At 36.9% G+C, this 26,706-nt stretch overlaps 3 protein-coding genes across 3 annotated transcripts; 1 reads left to right on the forward strand and 2 right to left on the reverse strand.

Moving 5' to 3' along the window:
* Positions 1-14,024: 14,024 nt before the first annotated feature.
* On the reverse strand, positions 14,025-15,630 carry her11 (hairy-related 11; the record flags this gene model as incomplete). The annotated part of the gene is made up of 4 exons (XM_079838819.1): positions 14,025-14,629; positions 15,164-15,254; positions 15,369-15,464; positions 15,604-15,630. The coding sequence occupies 4 exons, from the start codon at positions 15,628-15,630 to the stop codon at positions 14,025-14,027; spliced, it is 819 nt and encodes a 272-aa protein (XP_079694945.1).
* Positions 15,631-18,442: 2,812 nt separating this feature from the next.
* her5 (hairy-related 5) lies at positions 18,443-19,118 on the forward strand (the record flags this gene model as incomplete). The annotated part of the gene is made up of 2 exons (XM_079839676.1): positions 18,443-18,532; positions 18,621-19,118. The coding sequence occupies exons 1-2, from the start codon at positions 18,452-18,454 to the stop codon at positions 19,116-19,118; spliced, it is 579 nt and encodes a 192-aa protein (XP_079695802.1). The 5' UTR covers positions 18,443-18,451.
* Positions 19,119-23,831: 4,713 nt separating this feature from the next.
* Positions 23,832-26,511, reverse strand: pfdn6 (prefoldin subunit 6). Its single transcript, XM_079839674.1, has 4 exons — positions 26,320-26,511; positions 25,716-25,786; positions 25,475-25,599; positions 23,832-25,387 (listed from the first exon to the last, which is right to left on the reverse strand). The coding sequence occupies exons 1-4, from the start codon at positions 26,381-26,383 to the stop codon at positions 25,267-25,269; spliced, it is 381 nt and encodes a 126-aa protein (XP_079695800.1). The 5' UTR covers positions 26,384-26,511; the 3' UTR covers positions 23,832-25,266.
* Positions 26,512-26,706: the final 195 nt, after the last annotated feature.

Here is a 26,706-nt window from a genome sequence, read left to right on the forward strand (position 1 = left end):
CGGACAGGTATCCGTGCCTGTAAAGCCTTCTCCGAAGCACAATCATCCTGCATTGACCATTGATCTCTGCGGGCTGTTAAAAGATGTGTATCGTAAACACAGAGGGCAAGATGAAGGTGACTGGGGTTGAGATGGATCACAAAACCCCCCATGAGTTTAAAAGCCCCTCTTAGAAGGTGCTTTCCTGTCAGTTTTAATGTGGATCTGCCTGGAGGTGCTGTTTCAAGTTCATATGTAAAGCTCTCTTCAAATGGAGTGTGAGGAGAAGAACAAAAAAAATCACTCTGCATTCTGAAGCCATGACAACATCCAAGATTTGAAATAACTATTGTATTATTTTGTAAGTAAATTTCTTTCCTCATATCTTTTCTTTTATTATTTAGCATTTTTTTTACATGAACATGTCAAAAATTAACTTTTAACAATGACATGTTTTAGTTTTTACCCCTCTCCCCAGTTTAACTATCCCCCCCTCTCATTTCTTTAAGTAATTCATTTCTTAGAATTATCTCCCTGCATCTGATTGACATTACAATTAATATTCCATATTCTGAAGATCAGAAGTAAAAAGTGTGTCATTATTGGACATTTTTCATGCTTCATTAATTTAAAAATGTTAACACATCAGCAGTTTTAAGATTATTGTTTTATAATTTTTTTCCAGTAAATAGGGTTTTTTTATAATTAAAAAGTTTTTTTTTATAATATCATAAAAAAATGAAAGAAAAGAACTAAATCAAAATGTGTCTTTTTTTTCCAAAACAAATAAATAAATAAAATGCTGTCATCATTTACTCACCTCCTGCTATACCGAATATGACTTTTGAAGAATGTAGTTAGTTACCAACATTCTTCAAAATATCTCAGAAGAAAGAATTTGGAATTTGAAATGAGAGTGAGTAAATGATGACATCATTTTTATTTTTGGGTGAACTGCTCCTCTAAAAAGAGAGAGAGAGAGAGAGAGAAAAAATAATACATGCCTCACAACCATTCCCTATATAGCAGCTGAATCTCTGCACAAACGATTTAAGTTGTAATGTGGTTATGATGAGCTGTATGCACTTACAATACAATAAAAGGCATTTGTTTTTGGCTCAAAGCCAGCCTGTACTTTCCAAATGTAACTATGGCACTTTCCAGATTGGATTCACTAGTGCTGCTTCGGGAAATCCCGCATCCAGGCCAAAGGTTGTTTTCTCAAAGTATACACTGCACAGCAAAGATGCCAGGTGTTAACTGATTGTTTTTAAATACCAGTTTCTACTGTGTGTTTCCTGTGGATGACAAACACAAGTTTGCACGCAGCATAATAATAATAATAATGTGATTTAACATTGTAAAAAGTGGTTAAAATTTTTATATTTGAACATTTCCGTTTGGAACACTGGGAGATGATTTCAAACACACTTGCAAGATGACGAGAAAAAAACAATAGCAAATTTAAATCCCATTATGAGACTTTTTTCAATGAATGTATCTACTTCACCTCACATTGCTTTTTCAGGCCTGATCAAAACCACCTCTCTCAGTATTTTTAGCCAAAATAGAAATTACACACTATTTTTAACTGCCGCCAGCTTTTTCCAGCGGTGACCTTTGAACTGTTAAGTTGTTCCTGGTTTTTAAAAAGGGTGTTAGTGGAGGTAGAAGAGTGCTACCCTCCTTATTGAGCTGAAGTACATCCTGACGGATTACAAGAGCTCCAGAGCAGAAGCTGTTACCCAGCATGGCTTTAGGCTACTTGGGTCACGGCCCACCCACTGCAGGGGGTGCCAGGTCAGAGGAGCCAGCCACCAGAGAGACTCCTCAGTTAACACACAACCTCAGGGCACGATAAACTCAACGTCTACCACAACTTCTGTTCATGCCAAATGCTTTAACAATGCAGCTTGAAGCGATAAACATGAAAAGAGCTCCATATTTGTGAGTTCATCGCTCAAAGTGGACACAATTACGCATTGTTGGTTTCAAAAGAGCTATTTATACAGTACGAAGGACTAATTGTGCTGAACATTGTGAAAGAGTTTATTTTTTAGGCATTCAGAGACAAATTATACAACAATTGACTCTCTAAATTAATAGAGCATTTGTATGGCTCCCCAATGAAAGACATTATTCAGCAGACTGAAAATGTCAAATAGTGTCTCAGCTGCACAATTGCTAGTCTCCAAAGCTATTGTTAACGCGTTTTTGTTTTGACTATCTGGGAATAGAGGAGTATATCGCATCTATTTACTCTCTGTTACAGAATCGGGCGGTGCTCTGCACTACAGTGGCTTATAAAAACAGTTTTTGCCCACAGAACAGCTATTAAGGACTTGGGATCTGTGATAAGGACAATATTCAGCAAGACTTCCTGGCTGACATATGATAATGAACAATGGCTAAATCGGGCCTCTGTTGCACGGATTCGGCACTGAAGTATAAGTTCTTAGGAGGCTGCCATGACCTAGAGCTTTCTAAACGGAGTAAATAGAAACCATAAACCATCATTTTAACTGCAAGATGCTGAAACAATATCTGGTGCGATCACTGCTGCAGTAGCCTTGGTCTCTACACCCTGTCCGCACCGCATTGTACCTTTATGGTGATGCACGGGCCCTGCTCCGAAGACTGCCGTGCCGGTGACTGCCGCCTGGAAGAGTGTCCAGCTGTCCTGTCACTCTGTCAGCAATGCTGCCTCTCATGGCCCGAGATTAAACGCTCCCGACGGGGCCTCCAGGAGAAGTGGCTCACTCGCATCTTAGGACTTATGTCAAAAATGTTTCAGCCCAGGTAATTTGCTACAGTCAGTGCTCCTTTCTCTGGTAACTTCAAAAGCTCCTGTGAAAGGAAAACAGACAAATGAAAGAGGGGAAAATGGTATTTAGTTGTGAGTAGCGAAAGATTGAATTCTTGAGGACCGGGATGGACTCTGGAAGAAGTGTCTTCCTCCAGGTATACCAAGCCAAATCTCAGTGATGCCTTTTCAATCAGTTCTAATGAAAACCTATAAGGTTAATGACACGATACGTTTCTTTTTTCTTTTTTATCCCATTTCAATAATTGAAACATACATTAAACATGTAATTCATACATACAATGTCTTAGATACAGCTCTTCTATGATAAATAAAATGTAATTCAAATTTACTTTTGATATTTTTTTTGGGGGGGTGGGGGGCGGGCATAATGTAAAAAACGTCACAATGCCATAATGATGATAAAATTCTTAATTAAAAGAATAAAATTCTTGGGGGGAAAAACTTTATAACTATATAGTTTGTATAATTTTCTATTATTATTTCTTAAAATATATATACAATATTTAAACAAAACAAATAACTTTTTTCCACAAAATCAAAGTCCAACCAACATGCAGAAAAAAAGCATAAAACTGAAAATGATATCATAGTAAGGGCTCCTGCAGACCCTCATAACTGTGTGTCATGGTCAATAAATCCCTTAAAATCTGCATGAAGTAGAGTTTGCGATAGTCTTTACTGGCCACTTTATTAGGTACACCTTGCTACTACCAGGTTGGACCCCTTTTTGTCCTCAGAACTGCCTTAGTTAGTTCACCCAAAAATGAAAATTAACCCTTGATTTACTCACTCTCATGTCATCCTAGGTGTATGTTAAATATTGATATTTTTCTTACACAAACGCGCCACTTCACTTCAGAAGGCCTTTATTAACCCCCCGGGGCTGTGTGGAGCAGTTATATGATGGATAGATGCACTTTTATGGACTTCAAAAATGAATCAGCCATTCACTGCCATTAAAAAGCTTGGAAGAGCCAGAATTTTTTTTTTTCTATAATCGATTTTATTCATCTGAAAGAAGAATGTCATATACACCTAGGATGACTTGAGGGTGAGTAAATCATGGGCTAATTTTCATTTTTGGGTGAACTAACCCTTTAATTCTTCTTGGCCAAGATTCAACAAGGTACTGGAAACAGAGATTTTGGTCCATATTGACATGATAGCACCATGCATTTGCTACAGATTTGTCGGCTGCACATCCATAATGTGAATCTCCCATTCCACCACATCCCAAAGGCGCTCTTTTGGATTGAGATCTGGTGACTGTGGAGGCCATTTGAGTATAGAGAACTCAGTGTCATGTTCAAGAAACCAGTATGAGATTATTTGAGCTATGTGACATTGCACGTTATCCTGCTGGAAGTAGCTATCAGAAGATGGGTACACTGTGGTCATAAAGGGATGGACATGATCAGCTACAATCAGGGATGTGGTGTTTAAAAAATGTTCAGTTGGTGCTAAGAAGCCCAAAGTGTGGCAAGAAAATATCCTTCACACTATTACACCACCAGCAGCCTGATCCATTAATACAAGGCAGAATGACCCTACAATGCTGCAACAGAAATCGAGACTCATCAGACCAGGCAACATTTTTCCAATCTTCCATTGTATATTTTTGGTGAGCCTGTGTGAATTGTAACCTCAGTTTCCTGATCTTAGCTGACAGGAGTGGCGCCCGGTGTGTCTTCTGCTGCTGTGGCCCATCTGCTTCAACGGTCGATGTGTTGTGCTTTCAGAGATGCTCTTCTGCATACCTTGGTTGACTGGCCTCCTCTGACCTCTGCCATCAACAAGGCATTTTTGCCCACAGAACTGTCACTCACTGGATATTTTCGCTTTTTCGGAACCATTCTCTGTAGACCCTAGAGATGGTTGTATGTGAAAATCCCAGTAGATCATCAGTTTCTCAGACCAGCCAGTCTGGCACCAACAACCATGCCATGTTCAAAAAAATCAAAATTTTTCCCCATTCTGATGCTCAGTTTGAATTTCAGCAGATCGTCTTGACCATGTCATGCCTAAATACGTTAAGCTGTTGCTGCCATGTGATTGGCTGATTAGATATTTGTTTTAACAAGCAGATTAACAGGTGTATGGGTGAATTCTAAGCTGAATATTTGCACCCTTGAAGGGCCCTTTGGGAAAGGGACGAAACTTTTTAGAGGTGTTCCAGACGAAAGTGAATAACTGCTCCCTTCACAAAAGGCACTTCAACAAGTCCGTTAGCAAAGGGTAGGCTATATGCAATGGTCACTTCGAGGAAGTAATTTTATTGTATGGTCATGTGACCGAATCCTCATGATTCATTTTAAAGCTGGATGGCGCAAGTAAACCTATAAACCGAATAATTCAAGTAGTTTTGTTTTGTTTGTCATATTACACACATTTTCCCTACATTTCATGAGAAGTTTAAATACATTTCATGAGTTAGTAGATATGAAATGTGAGGTTACACTTTATTTTGATTATCTATAGCCTACTTTAGACGTTCTACTAACTATGAGTAACTTTGCAAACTACTGTACGTGTCAACTAATTCTCATTATGGTATTAGTAGACTGTAGTAGACTAAAAATAAAAATAAAGGTTCTTAAATGGTTCTTTGGCGGGGTGTATGGTTCCATGAAGAACCTTTAATATCCAAAGAACCTTTCCATTGCACAAAAGGTTCTTTAGACTATAAAATGGTTAGGGAAAAAATGCCCCCTGCACAAAACGGTTCTTCAGGGAACCAAAAATGGTTCTTCTATGGCATTACTGTGAAAACCCCTTTTTGGTTCTTCTTCCTGGCACCTTTATTTTAAGGGTGTAGGTTAGGGTTTAGCAGGTATTAAGCAGACAGTCTACTAATACTCTAATGACTGCTATTTGACATAGTTGCAAAGTTACTTACAGTTAGTAAAATGTTTAAAGGGGACCATCAAAATAAAGTGTTACCAAATGTGACTACTTGCAGGGTCCAAAAAAGAGACGGCAAGTTTTAAAGTGGAGAGCAGAAAGGGAATACACTAACACAAATATATGATGCATATTTTAAAGAACTTCATTATAAAATGTACATTTATCTGCAACAATACATACATTAACATGCAGCAATAATAAGAAATTCCTGTTGTAAGAACAGCTGATGTGGGGTTTTGTACGCCGCGCTGCGTTGTCATGGTAACATTACATGTGAAGATAATGATGAAATTACATTGTCTTGAGTTCAAAACGGCTACATTATGACACACAAGTGCCCTGCTCTCTCCAAAGTCCCTACTTCAAGGGCTCTGCCCTTCGAATTGAGTAGGGCATACGCTTACTCACTTCCTATAGGAAATCACCCTATATTGAAGATAACAATATAACAAAATGCTAAATAACAATTAAGATATCATGTGGTAAAGTTTTTTCAGGTTATTATTAATAATAATAATAATAATACATTTTATTTTTATTATTATTAAATTAAATGCATTGTGGTGCAACTCCTCAAAAACGTAACAACATGTATAAATTACGCAATTCATAAATATCATTAATAACTTAATTAATAAATTAATCATTTCTTTTTACCATAATTTTGTTTCTGCGACCAATTATCTGGAGAATAATTTGTGTTTCTACTAAATAATAATTATGATTAAGATGCGTACACAAAGTGAAAGAAATTGATGTTATTTCTGCCCTGACATTCTACCAAATGACATTTCTTTTTCATGGACAGGGTTATCATTGACCCAAAAATAAATCACTGGACAAATCACAACATTTTCCCCCGGTTTCACAGCCCTGGTTTAAGCCTAGTCCCAGACTAAAATGTATGTTGAAAGCAACTTGCATTGACACATCTTAAAATATTTCAGAGCCGTTGTTTTGTCTCAAGATTCACACCAGTAATGTTTTTTTCTAAGGCACGTCTATAAAAGCTACTTAAATTGAACTAAGGTTTAATCCTGGCTTAATCTAAGCCCTGTCTGTGAAACCAGGCCTTTAATGTCTATTTTATTATATGAGGGCAGTTGTTATCTTCATTGTTCAACCATTAATATATCAATATTAACATATTTAAACCTCTACTCAACTGTCCCCCTAAATGTTTTTAAATAGACAGAGGGCTGTGATCATGACACAATTGACTTATTTTTTGTTAATCTATTGAGTCGCTTCTCTAACAACAAAAGACATTATAAACATAATTCCCCTCAGCTCTGACATAATCTAACAAAAGGTTTTTCTCGATCTGTGGAATGAGGAAAGGAAATAGACCCCTTTTGGCCTATTAACCAGATGTGTCAACATTACAAGGAAGTTGAAATCATTAATGAAGACTCATTGAACTTAGAGCTAAACATTAAGATTGAACACATGCAGACTGACGTAAGGGTTTAGAAATCTCTTTTTCCAATTTAGAACAGTGGATTCTGACTAAAATAACACTCGTGGGACGTCACTCACTTGACATCACTAACACAAAGACTTATACAGAGACATTTTGCACAAAAGTAGGGATCCGTTTTCAATGAAACCACAGCATTTGTGTGTGTGTGCGTGCCGATGAGGATGCCTGTGCTTTGAAGGACGGGGCATGTTCAAGTGTGTGCACGTGTGATGAAAGTGTTTGACAGCAGCCCTGCCTCAACAAATTGCTTTTGAGGTGTGCCAACACAAATGTATTTAACTCTGAGTCCAATAAACCGTGGCAAGAGCAGTGACATCTCTGTGCTGGATCATTGTCAATGTTTTCTTTCTCCCTCCCCGCTTTGTGTCAAATCAGGAATGCATGTGTTGCATTCACTATTAACAAGAGACTACACAGGTAACAGGATCAGCTCTAATCAGTGTGACCTGAGAGAGCTTTCAGGCTTTTGTCCTGTATTTTGCGAGGTGATTTCTTCCCAACCACATTCAATTATGAATATTGAGGCAGCATTCCTCCGTCCAGGTAGAACATCCTCTTTAATTTGCACTTCATCCCTTTATTGCCAGTCGTCATAATGATCAAAACGTGTAGAAAGACACCAACTGGCCATTATGTGCTCACTTCTTTTACCTCACAATGAACAATGGCCATCTCATAGGTAATGGCACTGGTACAGAGAGAAGCTTCTGAATGTAAAGACGGCAGACACAGAGAGAGAAAAAAATAACCATTATCCAAAGACATGTTCTATCATGTCAGAAACTCTGTTTTCTCCAGCCAAATCCCTTGGTGCCTTGCTCAGAAAATATTCAGGCTTTGTAATAGAGATGTGAATGGCAGATAGGGAAGAGGTTACGGATTTATCCAAGACTGAAGGAGTGAGAGAAAAATTCTGACATTTATGAGAGAGAGAGAGAGAGAAGTCATGCATCCTCGGCTTACCGCCCAGGAACACCAGTAACAACACCAGGCTCTCCATGTCTACAAGGCAGAGCTTAATTATGGACTGAATCTGTTAGTGCTATCTTATGTTGCCCTCTACTGACCATTAGGCTGAATCAGTGCAACTCTCTACAAATCTTTGGAGACAATGGTTCACTCTTGCCCATATAAAACCACCTCATATTTTTGTCAGTATTGGGTTGAACATGGTAGATCACGTCTCAACATGTAGCTATTATAAAAGGAGCTATTGAAATTCAACACACATACATATATCAACATGTAACCATTAAATGTAACCAACAGAAACATTTCAATAATTTTGGATGCCTTATAAAATTCAGTATTTTTGGTTATGCTGACAATTTTGCAAGAAAAAAATATATTCTTGCAGTCATTGACGACACCACAAGATGGCAGCAGAGTGCTTAAAATTGGAGTATGTGTTAAAAAAAACGATTGTTCAATAATAATGGCGCTTTTATTTTTATGATAGAACTGTCTGTGTCTAATAATATATCCTTATGAAGATTTGTGCTTATTTAGTGATGTAACGTTTACCGGTTCAAGTGAGCCAAGACAATATGATTTCCACCATCGGACATCAAATAAGTTTGGGCAAAGTACAAAGCCGTTTTCCGGATTTTCTTGACGCGTTTGGATAATGGTTGATGATGGTAACAACCACGCTAGCCAAGCCAGTGGATATCAATATAAGGCCTACTGTGTAACTATGCTAGTAAAGTCTGGAAACTTTTACCTTTAGATGATCCCTCATGTGGCTCGTTCCAGTGAATGTATTGCGTGCATTCTAATCCTGATTATTTTCGGAGCATCAATGTTTTTTATTCTTTTCAATGTAAACACTGCACTAATGACGTGTTTACGGACGCTTTGCGTCTCCTGTAGAGTCACACGGCGTTTTTAAAACACGGCACTCAAATTAAAAGAAGTGTCTAGACTTTGCTTTTTCCGCCGTTATTTCATTGCCTACACAAACACGGGTGAATGGTCCCTAATCTTGCCAGATCATTGGCAGGAACACTATGACCTCTGAAAATATAGTGTAAAGGCCTGTTCCTGTCCTTTGTGTTCTATAGCCTATACAGTGAGGAAAATAAGTATTTGAACACCCTGCTATTTTGCAAGTTCTCACTTAGAAATCATGGTGGGGTCTGAAATTGTCATCGTAGGTGCATGTCCACTGTGAGAGACATAATCTAAAAAAAATATGATTTTTTTTTACTATTTATTGGTATGATACAGCTGCAAATAAGTATTTGAACACCTTAGAAAATCAATGTTAATATTTGGTACAGTAGCCTTTGTTTGCAATTACAGAGGTCAAACGTTTCATGTAGTTTTTCACCAGGTTTGCACACACTGCAGGAGGGATTTTGGCCCACTCCTCCACACAGATCTTCTCTAGATCAGTCAGGTTTCTGGCCTGTCGCTGAGAAACACGGAGTTTGAGCTCCCTCCAAAGATTCTCTATTGCGTTTAGGTCTGGAGACTGGCTAGGCCACGCCAGAACCTTGATATGCTTCTTACAGAGCCACTTCTTGGTTATCCTGTCTGTGTGCTTCGGGTCATTGGTATGTTGGAAGACCCAGCCTTGACCCATCTTCAATGCTCTAACTGAGGGAAGGAGGTTGTTCCCCAAAATCTCGCAATACATGGCCCCGGTCAACCACTCCTTAATACAGTGCAGTCGCCCTGTCCCATGTGCAGAAAAACACCCCCAAAGCATGATGCTACCACCCCCATGCTTCACAGTAGGGATGGTGTTCTTGGGATGGTACTCATCATTCTTCTTCCTCCAAACACGTTTAGTGGAATTATGACCAAAAAGTTCTATTTTGGTCTCATCTGACCACATGACTTTCTCCCATGACTCCTCTGGATCATCCAAATGGTCATTGGCAAACTTAAGACGGGCCTGGACATGTGCTGGTTTAAGCAGGGGAACCTTCCGTGCCATGCATGATTTCAAACCATGACGTCTTAGTGTATTACCAAAAGTAACCTTGGAAACAGTGGTCCCAGCTCTTTTCAGGTCATTGACCAGCTCCTCCTGTGTAGTTCTGGGCTGATTTCTCACCTTTCTTAGGATCATTGAGACCCCAGGTGGTGAGATCTTGCATGGAGCCCCAGTCCGAGGGAGATTGACAGTCATGTTTAGCTTCTTCCATTTTCTAATGATTGCTCCAACAGTGGACCTTTTTTCACCAAGCTGCTTGGCAATTTCCCCGTAGCCCTTTCCAGCCTTGTGGAGGTGTACAATTTTGTCTCTTGTGTCTTTGGACAGCTCTTTGGTCTTGGCCATGTTAGTAGTTGTATTCTTACTGATTGTATGGGGTGGACAGGTGTCTTTATGCGGCTAACGACCTCAAACAGGTGCATCTAATTTATGATAATAAATGGAGTGGAGGTGGACATTTTAAAGGCAGACTAACAGGTCTTTGAGGGCCAGAATTCTAGCTGATAGACAGGTGTTCAAATACTTATTTGCAGCTGTATCATACAAATAAATTGTTAAAAAATGATACATTGTGATTTCTGGATTTCTTTTTTTATAGATTATGTCTCTCACAGTGGACATGCACCTACGATGACAATTTCAGACCCTTCCATGATTTCTAAGTGGGAGAACTTGCAAAATAGCAGGGTGTTCAAATACTTATTTTCCTCACTGTATATATGGGTGTTTCTGCAACTACGGGCACTTGACTATCCCAATTTTTTAAAAATCAACCTCTATGAATTTAAATTTTACCCATCACAGTCTGTAATACATATAAAAATGTACACAAAATTGAATGCAGTCGTTAAGATTTTAATCTGGAACATGTTTATTTTTAATTTTTCGGGTCATCTTCTTAAAAAGTGTCCTTTTTTTATTTTTTCTTTATTAATTTCTATAACAATGTCATTTAAATAGCTTTTTCAAATTTGATGCAGTTTTGTTAACACTGATATAAAAAAATAATATACAAAATAGGGAATTTCATGTTTTTTTCTATGACATGTAAACATTTTACAGTAACCTTAGATGTCAATTGTTACCATACACACAAAATATAACATATTTAACTTTGTGACAGATGTTGCAATTTCAATTTGTAAATCATCTCATCTTAAGTGTTAAAATATTTTTTTGCAAATGAAAATGTGAAAAAAAAAATAGAGCAGTGCTGCGGTAATGTCTTGTGTCGGTAAGGACACAATGTTAAAGTGCCTCAAAATCAAAAACTGTACTGTAGAGAACAAGGGTAAAGTTAAAAAAAAATACTTCAGTACTAATAATATACTGAATATTTGTCATTTAATATACAGTAAAACTTGAATTTGTCTTTACCACGACACAAGGTCTTTACCTCAACACCTAAATTTGTTGCGGTAAACACATGTTACGGTAATGACATTTTTGCTCATATTTTAGCTAATTGGCAGCTAGCAAGGCCTACTATATTAGTTTTGACTCTTAGCATCTTAATATACATTAATTCAACAGTAATATACATTTATTTTTAAAATACACAATTATTAAGCTGAATGGTAAGGACACACAATAAATATTAGAGCAGAAAATATTATGTTTACATTATTTTTTTGGTATCTTGTGAGTGAGGTAGTGTGGTGGCCCAGTCTGTCAGCAATGTGCTGAAGTGATAATTTCCGTTTCCATAGAAACTAGACTTGTTTGTGTTTGATAAAATTTCATAATAAAGGCTTTTTTTCATTGTTGCGTTAAGGACTCAAAATTGTGGGACCGGCACATTTAGTTAAAAAAATGCATAAAAATGATCTGTAAATAATACAAAGAATTTTAAGATGCTGTAAATGAATCTGTTTATTAAACAATTCCATTTGAAATCATGTCAAATTGTAATTACATTTGCTTATTTTATACATCTCAACATTGAGACCACAGGTGTGGGACATTAACAAAAATAGTGTTTTGAGCTATTAATGCTTCATAATATTATATTAAATCACATTAATCAGTAATTTTTTTTTTGTCAAGGTGTGTAATGGCACTGTTAATATATTTACAACTAATTTTAACATAATTTTAACATAAATCTAAAATTTCACTGCTGGGACTTAAAAGTGCCCAGTTGCAGAAACACCCATATATATAATCTTTTTTGTATTATGTTTAGTTAAAAAAAAATCTGTTACAATGTGGTTCAACTGTACAAAAAGGTTGTTTCTTTAAGTGGGAAATGGTCAGCAAAAATCATTTAGTCAATTTTATATAATCTAGTATTAAGTAAAACATAGTCAAAGGATTTTTTATATATATTTGGGATTTAATTAGTTGTATCTCCCAGAATCGCCCTATTAAAGGAATAGTTCACCCAAAAAAAATTAAAATTCTGTCATTTACTCACCCTCAAGTTGTTCCAAGCCTGTATGATTTTCTTTCTTCTGCTGAACACAAAAGAAAATATTTTAAAGAATGTCGGTAACAGTTGATATGCCCCATTGATTTCCATACTTATTTTTTCAATAAGTCAATGGCATCAACTGTTTGGTTACTGACATTCTTTAAAATATCTTATTTTGTGTTCAGCAGAAGAAAGAAAATCACACAAGTTTGGAACAACTTGAGAGTGAGTAAATATTGACAGAATTTTCATTTGGTGAGCTTTCATCAATATTTCTGTTTTGTGATGCAAAACAAAATGTAATGTGCAAAATATACAGCATGTATGACATGCCTAAGTGTCCTAAAATTGAGGCATATACATTTCTTGTGTTTTTACACTGCGGGTCTCATCTTCAAGGGCTGATCAACCACTGGCCACTGTCTTGCAGAGTTTCGCTCCAATCCTAATCAAACACACATGCCTTTAATTTCCAAGTAAATCTGAAGACTTTTAGCAGGTTGTGTTTAATGTTGTAGCAAAACTCTGCAGGATGGTAGCCATCCAGGAGCAGGGTTGGCTACTCCTGTTCAACCCTGCAAAAAAAATAACTAGTTGAAAATGCAAAGATGTAGTCACCTAAATATAATAATATCAGTGACAATTCACATTGGTGCCATTTTTAAACTCTCAGGAGATACATATGTTTCAGAATGTGCTAAATAACAGCATGAACAACATTTGAATTAATTTTCTTTTTCAGAATTTTAAGGCAATGTTCACAATTAATATTAGCAGCTTTATTTCTTTTTTACAAAAGAAAGGTAAGATTAATATAAGACTATTGCACCATGAGCGACAAGTTGGATTTAGGTCAGGCTGACAAAAGGAGCACAGAAAATTAACCAGGTAATGTGACCCACATACTTAACTATGATAACAGAATTAACTATGATAACATTTTTCGGTGAAAACAATCTTTCTTATCCATCCTACATTGCCTGTTTAAGGGTTAAATTAAAGTAATGTATTCACTGTATCACTTTCTTATTCATGGGTTGCTGTTATAGTACTGACACTGCATCTTCATTTAGGATCCAAATGGTGTGGCTGCAGCTCCTCCTAAACCATATGGTCCAAAAACTGGGTGTCATGTTGTTGACTTTAGTGTGAAAGGACTGTACTTTAGTTACTATAAACATTTAGAAAATCGATATTTCTATATTTAAAGAAACAACCATAATACAACAAGAACTGATGAAATTGATTTATTTCACTGCTAGAACTACAGGTACCAATGAAATGGATAAAACAATAAATAGTCAAGTTAAAGTACACATGTCATTGAAAACATGACAAAAGTAACTGGAGGCCTGTGACAACAGACAACCCAGTGCACAAGCCGCACCATATGTCCATTAGGTCCCTCTGAGATGTTCATTTCTCCATTGGAGCAGTGCCTAAATAAATGGAAAACCCCCAAAGTGGTAAGAGTTCAGCTCCATGGTCTCCATGCGGACTGGGTCGGAAGAGGAAACGGTTCCTGTCTAAGAGCCAGGACAGGTGACTGCGGTGGGGTGAAATCTCTAGCCATGTGGGGCAGAATGGGCTGAGGCACAATAACAGGCCTATGGAGTGAAAGTGGTGATATGAGAGGAGACAATGGGTCGGGAGGAGGAGGTAGAGAACAAGATGTGAAAGGATGTGCAGGGGATTTACTGGGAGAGGAGGATACGCTGGTAAAAGTGGGAGATGATGGTGGGGAACTATATTGTGATGAAGAACCGGAGGGAGAAGTCGACTGACACAAAAGTTTAGAGCCATACAAAGACGGTTCAGGGTGTAAAAGAAGTTCCTGGAGGTAGTTCTGGCCTGATGGTGATGGAAGGAAGCCTGTCTGGACCACTGGTTCTTTTCCTGCTTTAGAAGCACTAGTTAGGTTATCATCAAGACTGATCCCCAGTTTCAGAAGAACCTCCGTCTGCTTAGATGATTTAAACCTCCCGTAAATGTCACTGGCGTGGATGGGGTCTGCAGAAACAGATAAAGGCCTATCAGACGGATTCTGAGTGGCCTTATAATCCATTTGTTTAGATGTCACTGCAGAAAAGAGAGAAGAAAATAAGCCACAAATTAGGCAAAATATTACTACAATTAATGATAGATATTAAAAAGGTACACTATATGACTAAAAAAACAAAACTGCATGCATTTTACAGAAGAACATTGTTTTGGTTTTACTTCGGCTCTTTGTGTACAGATTTATATTTTTCCTCATAACTAACTAAAAAAAAGATTATCCAACTGCTCATAAAACATTCAGTGTTTCTCAAACCTGTCTTGAGGAGCCCCACCCACTGCACATTTCGGATGTCCTCATCAGTTACAGCCAATTCAGGTCTTGCATGCTAACGTGTTAGATTAGGGAGACATCCAAATTTTGCAGTGGGTGGGGGTCCCCGGGACAGGTTTGAGAAGCACAGATCTAAAACACTTATCACGGATTTAGTGAATTAGGGTAAAACAAGGATTGTGAATTAACTTTGTTAATTTTGAACAAGAAAAGTTACATAGTGCACCTTTAATACTAAATTCAGTGGGGAGAAGTAAAAGGTAAAAGAAGTAAAAACTTACCCTTTGTCTCAATCTTTCGTGTGGTCTTTTTGATGTATTGAACTGCAAGGTCTAAAATCTCTGCTTTTTCCAGTTTAGGATTCTGTAAACGCTGTGGATGGAATGTTGGGAGAGAGGAAAGTCGAGAGGCATTTTAGGGTTTTGTCAAGGAAATAATGTGAGGCAATTCATCATCAACTGAGTTAATCCGAGGTAGTCTACTCACCGTGTCTGCAGTGTTCTTGAACAGCAGATCTCTTAACGCGTCCAGATTATGGTTGATTCGATCTCTTCTCTTCTTCTCTATTACAGGTTTTAACGTCTTAAAAAGTAGAAAAAAATGCTGTCATTAAACACAAAACTCTGCAGATTAATTTAAATAGGATTAAAGCAGATCAAATGAAAAGGTTTTGAAAAATAAATGTTCTGGGAAAGAAAGGGTTGGTTTTAAAGAGACTTACTCTTTTGATGCCTTCTGTCTTCGCCATGTTGAGAGTTAAACAGTTTGTTGTTCACGCTAATTCGTGGATGGGGGAAACTGCTGAAATCTAACCAAACGGGAATTTTAAGCCCATTGAATGGCTTTTGATTGGTGGAGAGGTGGTCGTGACGTATAGGGCGTGTGAACTTTCCACCCATCATTCTATCTGGCCTTGGCTAAACAATCAGTAAACAGAGGTGTTATGGCAGAGGTGCAAAACTCAATTGAATATGTCTAAATATAGTTTTAGTATATTTAAAACAGTCATTAATAAATACATTGAAGATTTATACTGACGGATATTTAAAAATTCCAACTCTCCACATTTTGATGGCTTACATTGTTGTGGTAAAAAATAAGTGTTTGCCGTTCCATTCTCTGCTGCAATATGCAAATATCAGCAAATGGTTTGGAATAAGTTGGTGAGGTCAATGCTTGAGGTAAACTGCTAAAGGATAACACAAATGGACAAATGGTGGGCTATCTGTCCTGACTCCTGACATTTTGGTGATTAAAGTAGCATAACAACAACAAAAAAAAGGTCAGTATATGCTACTAATATTGAAAACTTCAAGTGAATCTTTACATTTAGGCTACCAAAGCTATGCCAAGGGGACAACCTGCAGTGGAAAGAGCACTTATTTAAAAAAAAAAAAAAATTGAAAGTTTTTTTTTTTTTCAATCAGTAATTATTTTATTACTGGTGAAGAAAATGAGTTGAATCTCTGAATTAGGCCTGCAAAAATTACATAATTGTTGCAAATTTGACTGGAAACAAATAGGCTATCCAGTGTATAACCTAATTGAAACATTTTTAATCGTGAAGTTTCTCCACATTCAAAAATCCCTTTTAAAGGATGTCAAAATTCTCCAAAATGTGAATGCTTTTTGGAGTCGCGCGCCAAAGCGAGATTAGCTCGTGGCCATCAGTGCTAAATACACGCGCATCCTGTTTCAAGTTGAAATGGGGGATGAGAAGAGGTGTGATGTCCAGGCTTTTAGAGCAAATCTGTTAAGTGTGTTGCATGGGAGTGTTTTGATAGAAGTGTGAACGATTAGGACAACCATTATTGTCCCACGCTTAGGCTTCTCTGGAATGGTGGATCACCAATTGCGTAACTTTCTGAGATTTATGTGACGGCCTAATGTCAGAGAATACAATGGTTACTTTTGTAGTTGTAGTTTTGTTTGTTTGATTTTTTAGTTGTTGTTTTTTTGGCTTGGTAATTGGCACGTCCACAACAACAGTTATAGATTTTCTTTGAATAGTCACTTCCAAATGAAATTAGCTTTCATTTGTTAAGCAGGGAATTATGTGAGCACACACGAGAAGACCTCACACGCATCAAAAGAACTCAGCCAAGCCAAAACCACGTCTCCCTTTGTTATTGATGTATAGAGAGGAAGATCTGGGACTTTTCGTTGCCTATTGCTGAGAACGGGAACATACAGAAAAAGTACGCATACAAAACAAAATAACAACAACACAGATAGGAGACAACAGCAAAAAAAAAATAGAGTGCAATTATATCACATTAAAATGATCACACGAAGAGCCCGACAGCAGAGCAAACCCTCACCGCCCTCATGTATTTAAGCAGATACTGAGATCACATTTAAAGTTTTTGAAAATACAAGACTGTCTTTTAAAAAGACTAAGAAAATAGGTTTACAGTTTGAATATTAGCACACAAAAAATATATATTAACAATTAATGACAAAACATATTTTCCTTTTGTGTGGTCCGAGTCAAAATACAAAATGTAGCCTACAACTGTACAGTACAATCAAAAAATGGACTTTTGAAAAAAAAAGAGCATGTTAACTCAATTTCGACTCTAAACTGTTGTATTACATTTCTTAACAGGGTAAAACCTGTGTATCAGCTCAAAGGGAACATATTTCGCTTGTTTGTTTGTTTTTTGAGAAAGAACTGTTGCTGTAAAAAAAAAATACACCAGTGAAAAAGCAGCCTGATAGTAAACCAAAACAAATAGGTAGGCTACTACGTAGCCTAATTAAAATAGGATAGGCTATACCTTACTTATTTTTTTTTTCATTAGGCCTATTAAACGTAAGGCAATAGGCCTATCATAAAAAGTAGCATATAAGCCGCAGAGACAGTAAAAATGGGCAGTATATAGGCCTACTTTCCCAAATGGCTAAACTATGCACTTTTTAATTATCTTGCCTATCGATAACCAGTCCTACTACTATTTGAAATTCCAACAGGTAATAATCGTCTTTCAGTGGTTCTTTTAAATATAGCGCATTTGAATGGTTCAAACCTTGGCAATACCTTAACTGAATAGCCACCGTTTAAACATCCCAGTGGGGGGCTAAATGGGTCATTATTGGCTCTTACTTCACAATCGACATTATCTACAGGCATTGTCTCTTTCATCCAGTAACATGTGAATATTAATGAGGGGGCTTGCTCAAGGACGCACGCAATTGGTCCGTCTTCTTTTGTTATTCATTATGAGGAGAGTAGGCGTGTAGCTCTGATTGTACCATAAGTGATGTTGAGTCCAAAATGATGCTCATAATCTCAGTTTAGAGGGAATTTGGAAAATGAGCGAACAAGCTGTTGACACACCGGAACAAAGAGCCTCGAGACGGGTAAAAACGTATTTTATAGGCCTATTTGTTTTAGCAAGTAGCATATTTTTCAGACCACAGCTATTCACGTATGCCTTACATTCAACATTGAGTTATTCTTTGTTTCTGTTTTGTGTGCAATATGACAAAATAGATAAGACTACTGAGAATTCAATTTCACCATAATATTTATACTACTTTGGATGTTACAGGTCCCAAAACCTCTCATGGAGAAAAGAAGGAGAGATCGTATTAATCAAAGCCTAGAAACTCTGAGAATGCTATTACTTGAGAATACACACAATGAGGTAAGTTATTTTGTGTTTTTAAAGACTCTATTTAATGTAGCTTGCCATCACGTCTTTATCTGACCATGCTTCCTCTTCTCCTTGATAGAAACTAAAAAACCCTAAAGTGGAAAAGGCTGAAATCCTGGAAAGTGTTGTGCACTTCCTAAGAGCTGAACAAGGATCAGAGAATGACTCTTTTCAAATCCCTAGAGGGAAAAGGGCACGCACAGAAGAGCACGATGAGGATCTGAGCTCCCCTCGCAAACGTCAGAGCTACAGAGATGGAATGAGGACATGTCTCTTACGAGTCAGCCATTTTATTGCTAGCAAGAGCCATGAGTATGGACAGGGAGTGGAAAAAACATGTGGAAACATTCACACACCACACCCGATGCTACTTTCTGCACCACCTCACAGAGAAACTCAGGTGCATCTCAATGAGGATCCAGCACTGTCAGCACAGCAACATCTCCAACTGAGCAATTCTTGTACACCATCTGGCTGTGCAAAGCTTGCACAGAGAACTGTCCTGTCTGCTCCCACCATGGCTTCAAGTCCTAAGCAGCCTGTTATGCTCTGCGACTCTGTCTGGAGACCTTGGTAGAAGATCATCATGTCCTAAGTCCCTGCATAGCTCCCTAAAGACTGGAAAGACCAGAGAACGATTGATCTCTGATGATTCAGCAGTGTGGGAACAACTCTGGGACTGAATAGTGTAAATTTTCAGCATGTGTAAATATGTGGATTTTGTACAGTAGATGCCAAAGATTTATTTTGTTATAAAGGCATTGACAGATCTGTGCCTGTGTAATGTGTTTGGTGACCTTACAGCCAAGCAAACAAGATACACACTTGTGTTGAGATGTATATATTTCGTAGTTGAAACCTTTTATATCAACTGAATTTTCTTTCAAAACTTTTATGAAATCCATTTTTGATGGAGGAATTGTGTACTTAATGAGCTGAATAGTTCAAGAGTTTTGTTTCTTTTGTGAATTTTAGAACAAAGAAACTGATGTAAACTTGTGGAAACTCTTTAGAGTACAAGTTAAAGTCGTTTTTATTTTTTATTTTTCCTTTGTGGTAATTACCATATTTTTGTGTTCTTCTGTGAACCGTTGGAATTTTGCATTTCATGATAAAGAGATTCTGTCTTTTCTTGAATTTCTCTGGAACGTGAAATGCCGTTCGTAAAGTTTTTACTTTGAACAAAGAATTAAACCTCTCTATTCTTTTATCTTTGGTCTGCTCCCGTTCCTAATATTTGCATGTCTTTAATTCATTTCCTGAGATCCAGCACTGAACAGCATTGTCCTTCGGTGTGAATGTTCAGCGTTCCAATGTGATAGCAGTTGAAAACTTGATAACAGGCCTGGCATTTGCAGATTTTCATTGGGCAATCATTTGGTCATCTCAGTGATGTCGCACTCAATCTATGGAAGATATAAAGTATTGAGGTGCAGATTGCTTAACCGCTCTTCTTCTAGAAGTTCTATGAACGCATGTGTGGTCTTTACGCGGGCTTTTGTCAAAACACACATGTTGGAATTAAATAGCTACTTCGTCTATTTATGAATGTCACCCTGTAAAAAATCTAAAGCAATTTAGACTTGATGCAAAAATGGTATTATGACAACAGAACGTTCAAGTTTTAGCAACGATTGACACGCATGAACGCATAGTAGCCTATTTAAAGAAATAAAAGGTGCAAGTAATTTTTGGTTAGCCGGTTTATTTTATTTAGATTTATAATAGATGAAATAGGGGTGAATTCAGGGTGATTATATAAATGCATAACAGACAAGTGAAATACAAATGTTCTGCTGTTGGGGTTATTTCGGGTGAATTCAGATTAATTGGGACACTTTTTGCCATTGAGATGACTTGGAAAAGTGTCCCAATTAATCTAAATTCACCCGAAATAACCCCAACAACAGAACATTTGTATTTCACTTATTTTATGCATTTATACGTCTCTTTAACATATTTCCAAATAAACGAACAAATACCAAAAGTTTGTTCTAATTTATCCCAATAACCGTTTTTTGGGGGTGCAACAATAGGTTTTGTCAAAATGAACATGGAACTTGGACTGCGTCACGAAATCCATTTTTGATACAATTCGTTTATAGTAGGTTATTTTGAGATGGTAAAAGTTAAAGTAATAATACCTCATCTACATAATGAAATCCTAGCCTACAAATATTTCAACACGATCACATGAGAATGCGTATCAATAGCCTACGAGTGTGCAATGTCGTGGAATGTATACGTGCATATGATACGCACTTTAGTTTATGGCGTGTATATGACACGCTTATGGGTAGGATGGGGGTGGTCGGTGGGGTTGGTTCATGTCAATATAATCATGTGCACGCCAAAACTCATTTTGGCGCATACATTCCACGACATTGCACACTCGTATTATTTATACGCATTTTCGTGCGATCGGGCTCAAATATTTAGAGGCTAAAAGTTGTCATAAAACAATATGACCTGCAAGTAGATTTACCACTAGATAGAATGGCTTAGTTCTACTTAACGCTTATACCATCTCTTAAATAAACCTTCATGTGCAGCTTTGTTTCGCTTTGTCGCTCCGGATAAGCTCTTAGATAAACGAGTTTGAGCTAAAATGAGATTAGACCTTTGAGAGATGCCATGCACCGACGGATGCCTGAACCGGTTATTACAGACAGATAAGTCTTCCAAATGCCATTCAACACAAAAGGTGTAAATAGATTATCCAGACCGGATGTGTGCTTTTGTCTGTTCTCATCTACAAAGAGCAATGCACGCAGCCAAGTAGGCTATATCACAAGTTGCAACAATTATAAAATGGAGATGTGAAGTAACTTTTCCATAGGCTACGACTATTCAATGTCCTGATAGTTCTTATTAGGTTAAATTTATAGGCCTATTGTTGACCTGCTTCATTTTGTTACCCGTTTTAATAATATATAGGCCTACACATATTTAAACAACAGACTGGTAGGCCTAATACTTTATTACAATACAAACATTATTACGCGAGTAGCTATACATCTATTGAAACCAAATACTTCCACTCTATTTAATTTTATTTTCCAGGCAAAATATTTTAAATAGAAAATCCATATTAATTTAGACCTCCAAAGTACATTTTGCAGGCCTTAAAGAAAGACAGTATTTAAATAGTTTGTGGATCTGTTTTGGCACTTGTTGATTTAATCGCAAGTCTAAATAAATTCTACTTTTCAATTAGGCCTACAGGCTATTTAAATTAAATATAGGCCTATGTCGAAATTTACTTTCATTTTAATAGAAAAATTGGCCATATCTCATTTTACGTGTAGTGTCCATAGGCTATAGTTAAGAATAAAGTTTCTGTATTTTACTTTACACCTTTGGATGTGCCATATTATTGTTTTCTCAGGAGGTGTGTATAGCTAACACGCCAACACGCGTCAGTTTGCTTACAGAAAGACAAACTTCGCCTTACTCCCTTGCTAGACATTTTCCACTAACTTTCGGTGGAATGTTAAAAATCTACCACCCTTTTACGAGATGTGTCTGTAAATCTGGTCAATGTTCTATTAAAAAACAAGCGGTAGGCCTATGTGGTTAATTCTTGCCCCATATTGTGACAGGTCTCGCTGTCGACACATGTGTCAGCTGTTGTCAAATTACGCACGAGCGCGAGGTGCTGACTTTCTGACTGTCACCTCCCTCATGGGAACAACCAACTTTTATAGCAACAACATCAGCTCAATTCGCTATACAACATGTGGTCTTTCTGGCCATTTGTCACAAACTGTAAAATTGTCAAAAGCCGTCGCGTGTCCTGACCTGGTTATAAAAACAAAGAAAGCACGCGCAGCCTGGAGCGTGTTCAGGTGACGAGCGCCCCAATATAGGCAATATAGCAGTGTATAACTGTTTTCAATAGTCTATCATTATCACACATAAATTAGATTACTGATTTTTATATTTATATTTTGGAGACTCGTGTAGTGGCATTTTAAAAATCTCCAGAACTCCACCGTGAATCTACTCAAAACCGTCCCGATTTTGCATAATTTAACCTACCCAGGTCAGAAAAGTCTACTTCAAAAGGGCGAATAATACCTCAAAGTCTCTCTGTTTAATTAGCTTTGCATATTATTGCTTCAATAAATAGCTAATCCCTTTAGAAGCTTTTCGCCACAGTTTACGATTTAGACTTAATGCGGATATGTTGGCAACCTGCTTTTAAAGCGTACAGCTCCTTTACAAGTAGCGCCGTTCTTTTAATGCCCTTTATTCATGTGCGTTAATCCCCGGCGGGTGGGAAATGAAGGGGGACAGGTCCCCCTCGACGGGATATTAATTGGAGGTAAGCATCCACAATGCGGACGTCTGTGCTTCAGCGCTTCTCCATTGCGCGTCTGATGGCCTGTTGCGCAGGGGCGGATACACACCCTGTTGACCGAGCGCTTCAATGACATTACCCTGAGCAACATCTGGCCGTATGCACCACTCGCCTGCCCCTTTAATTAGAAAACGAGTCGCCTCACTGGTCAACTCTCAAGGCCTTGATAAATGGTGATGCACTGTGAGGTATTACCTGACCAAGGTCTTGTGCTTTTGGGAATGTGGAAGAGCCATATGTCATACTGTTTTACTTTTTGAAGGCTTTAAACTCCTGGGTGTATATTTTAGTGAATTTCTCTGACACCATACATGTCGTCTTGTCCTGTAAAGAGCACATTCAGGGCTTTTCAGAGACAACAACTTCTCCTTGGTCTTTAACAATGACTGAATGAAATTCTCAATCATCTTACGGAAAAATAATATTTTGTAATTGTCATTTAAATCTGACTACTTTTCAAATTGTTTGGTATAAATCAACATCTCAGGAAAATGTTATGGGGTTTCTAATCCAAATATGACTTTTTGTTAAGAAACATTTCATACATGTTCACTGTAGAGGACACCGGGACTTAAAGCATGTTTATCAGGCATTTTAGGAGAAACAACAAGTGAAAAGGGAAATAAATTACATATCAATATTCCTATAAAATATTAGATATTATTATGAAAATGTTGCCAATATTACTCCCATTATTACATTTCTTTTTTTCATTATATGTTGCTCCAAGAACACATTGATATGCAAATTAGAGAGTGTATACATACATTGCATTGAATGGGAAAACCCACGTATGGCCATTTTACCCTCATAGTTGCAAATTATATTTAATTCCGTTATAAATTTCATATAGTTGAGAATCATCTTTAAACAAATCCTGGAACCTAAAAATTGATGGTGAATGGGGAAAAAAATCTCATTGTTTTTGCCTATACATGTAATTTTATTTGAAACAACTCCTGGTGTCCACTTACGAGGACATAGCATGACATAGATATTAATACTTTGTTTCCCTAGGTCTTAGGATACATTTATATATTGTTTTAGTTAAATATGACCTAAAACACTCGTCACCATTTATTTTCTAAATTAACTACAAATACTATTCATCTTTTCATTCAAGCTGGAAACTCTAAATACAATCTAGCACTTTTTACTGCATGCTTAGAACACGCTAGCATTTGTTTTGATCAGATCTGTGCTGCTGTAGATGACCATGTCATGGAAGGTATAAGGAAAAATATGCTTTAAACGGAGCAGGTTTGCCTGACATAAGACATACCAAGATCTACCATGTTCCCTTTTATACACTTATATCATTGGCAACAAGCAAGATTATTCAGGCCTATCTAGAATAATAAACAAAAAAGTGAGGGAGAAAAAATTTGATTTTACATTTTACCATTATTTTACAGTAATAGTTAAAAAACCCACACTTTATAAAATAAATCTGTAAAATAACAGAAAAAGTTATGGCAGCTTATTACCCAGACATTATCCAGTAATTTTACGGACATTCCCGTTAATCCTAATAAAGGAACAATGCAATGCAATGAAGTGCAAAATTCAAAATACATGTACACTTGTAAAAAAAAAAAAAAATGGAAATGGAAAATTCCATTAAATTATTACAGTACATTTTGCCCTATTTTTACAACTTGTTTGTTGAATTTTTAAAAAAATTCACTCAGCTTGGTTTACTGTACATCCAGGAGACTTTATAATGTTATAATAATCTTTCCATTTTTCCCAAAAGCATCAAAACTCATCTCTTCTGTGAGCACTTCCTTCTGGGGGAAAAATATAATTCTATGCTTTCACTATTTCTTAATCCACATGTTCAAGCTTTTACTATTCTGAACAAGATAAATCACTTGTTGTATTTCTCATTTCTAAGTCATCATTTTTTGTTCAATGTATAAAATGTCAAGTGTTTTTGAAGTGTTTTTTTTATCATAAATGTTTGTTGAAAGAGTGTGCAGTGGTCATTTACTTTGTGCACTTGTTTTCATGTGAACAATGCACATTCCTGAATATACTGTGAATTGAAAGCTTAATAAAATATTAAGTAAATTATTTATTGTATTAAGCTCAGCCCTGTATCATCCCAACCCCAAAATGTCCCACTTTAAAAACTTCAATAGACAACAGACTGATCAAAACTCAAATCCACATGTCAAAAAGAGGAGACTGAACATAAATAAACAAAATTTATTGATAGCCTAATAGCATCAAACAAAAAACCTACAGAATTCTGTTATTAGACATGTGAGCAAGCATGTGTTATTAGTAGGTACATTGAGTCTCTGAGTTCCACTGGATAAGACTAGAGTCCCGGCCTTTGAACTGAATTATAATCCATTTAGACCTTCCCAACAGCTTGACCCTGAGCCCGTTGGTACTCCTGCTGTAGGCTGGACAGAACTTCCCGATGCTGGTCCGACTTCTTTTCCATCTCCTTCAGTATAGTTTCATAGCGCTGACTGAGATGAAAAGGAGATCAATTAGTGGTTTGCCAATTGCCTACAACAGAATCAAAGGGAATATGAGTTGTCACTATTCATACATACATTTCACCATTGATGTATTCCAATCTCTTGCCCACGGTTGCTTTGGCTTCATCTAGATCTTGTTTGACCAGAACTGGTCCAATTAGTTTGTAAACTGTATTTTGGATATCCAACAAGGCAAGTTCCTACAGAGGGATGACACATTTGTGGTAAAACATAAATAAACAAATAAATATATACAAGTAGCATGCCTAAACGTTTTAAATGGACAGGCAAATGTAGAAGACACTTGTATCCTTACCTCCTTAACAATGTTATTTTCAGTCAACTGTGCCTCCAGTTTCTGTCGTGCTGACATACTTTTACTGACATCTGCGAAAATAGAGTTAATAGCCTCTATATTCACAATACAGATATTAAAGAAAGAAAGAAAAAATCTGCGGAAAAAATGCAATCCAAACACATTTAAACTGTGCACTTACTTACATTATCTAACACGTTTTACATGTTCACACACTTATGAAAACGTTTCTTTATGAGAAAGCATATCATTATGACAGCTCTGGACAGGTGCTGACTAGCTAAATCAAGTCCAATTTGAGAAACTGACTGTGACATACATACACGTCTCAGTGCGTTGTATATGTATATATATATATATATATATATATATATATATATATATATATATATATATATATATATATATATATATATATATATATATATATATATATATATATATATATATATATAAACAACGCACTGAGACGTGTATGTATGTATATATATATAGACGAAAATGTTTTCAAATATATATAACATTTTGTGAATGTTGATATTATGCACATGCAGAGAGCGTTGAAAGGATTGCTAACATGGATAGCTAGCGTTGTGATGTATACCTTTTTGCAGATGTTGATATTTCTCCAACTCAGATTGTAATTTCTTCTGAATAACTTCAGCCATCACACCAGTTATTGTAATTTCGGATCACCTTTTATCTGGGTAACCGATCATAAAAATAGATATCTTACAACAAAAGCAGTCGGCAGCAGCACACGGATCATGCAGTCTGGGCGCAGGGGAAATGACGCAATGTTTTTCATGTGGGGGTTGTGACAGTTTCACTTCGCCATCTAGTGTTGAAACGAAGCGCAACATTACAAATACTATTCGGTTTTTCATTTTCGCCCCTTCAAATAAACCTCCTGAAATGTCCATTTATCAGGAAATTATAGTTTCCTCTCATTTACTTACCAATATATCATAATATGTTATGTAGTGGTCAA

Source organism: Gobio gobio, assembly GCF_949357685.1.
Source record: "Gobio gobio genome assembly, chromosome: 16".
Taxonomy (NCBI): Eukaryota; Metazoa; Chordata; class Actinopteri; order Cypriniformes; family Gobionidae; genus Gobio; species Gobio gobio.

Coding starts and splice junctions, on each gene's coding strand:
- pfdn6 (XM_079839674.1), bottom strand. CDS start 26,383: ATGGCTGAAGTTATTCAGAAGAAATTACAATCTGAGTTGGAGAAATAT. Junction 25,787..26,319: donor ATATCAACATCTGCAAAAAG/GTATACATCACA, acceptor CTATTTTCGCAG/ATGTCAGTAAAAGTATGTCA. Junction 25,600..25,715: donor AAAATAACATTGTTAAGGAG/GTAAGGATACAA, acceptor ATCCCTCTGTAG/GAACTTGCCTTGTTGGATAT.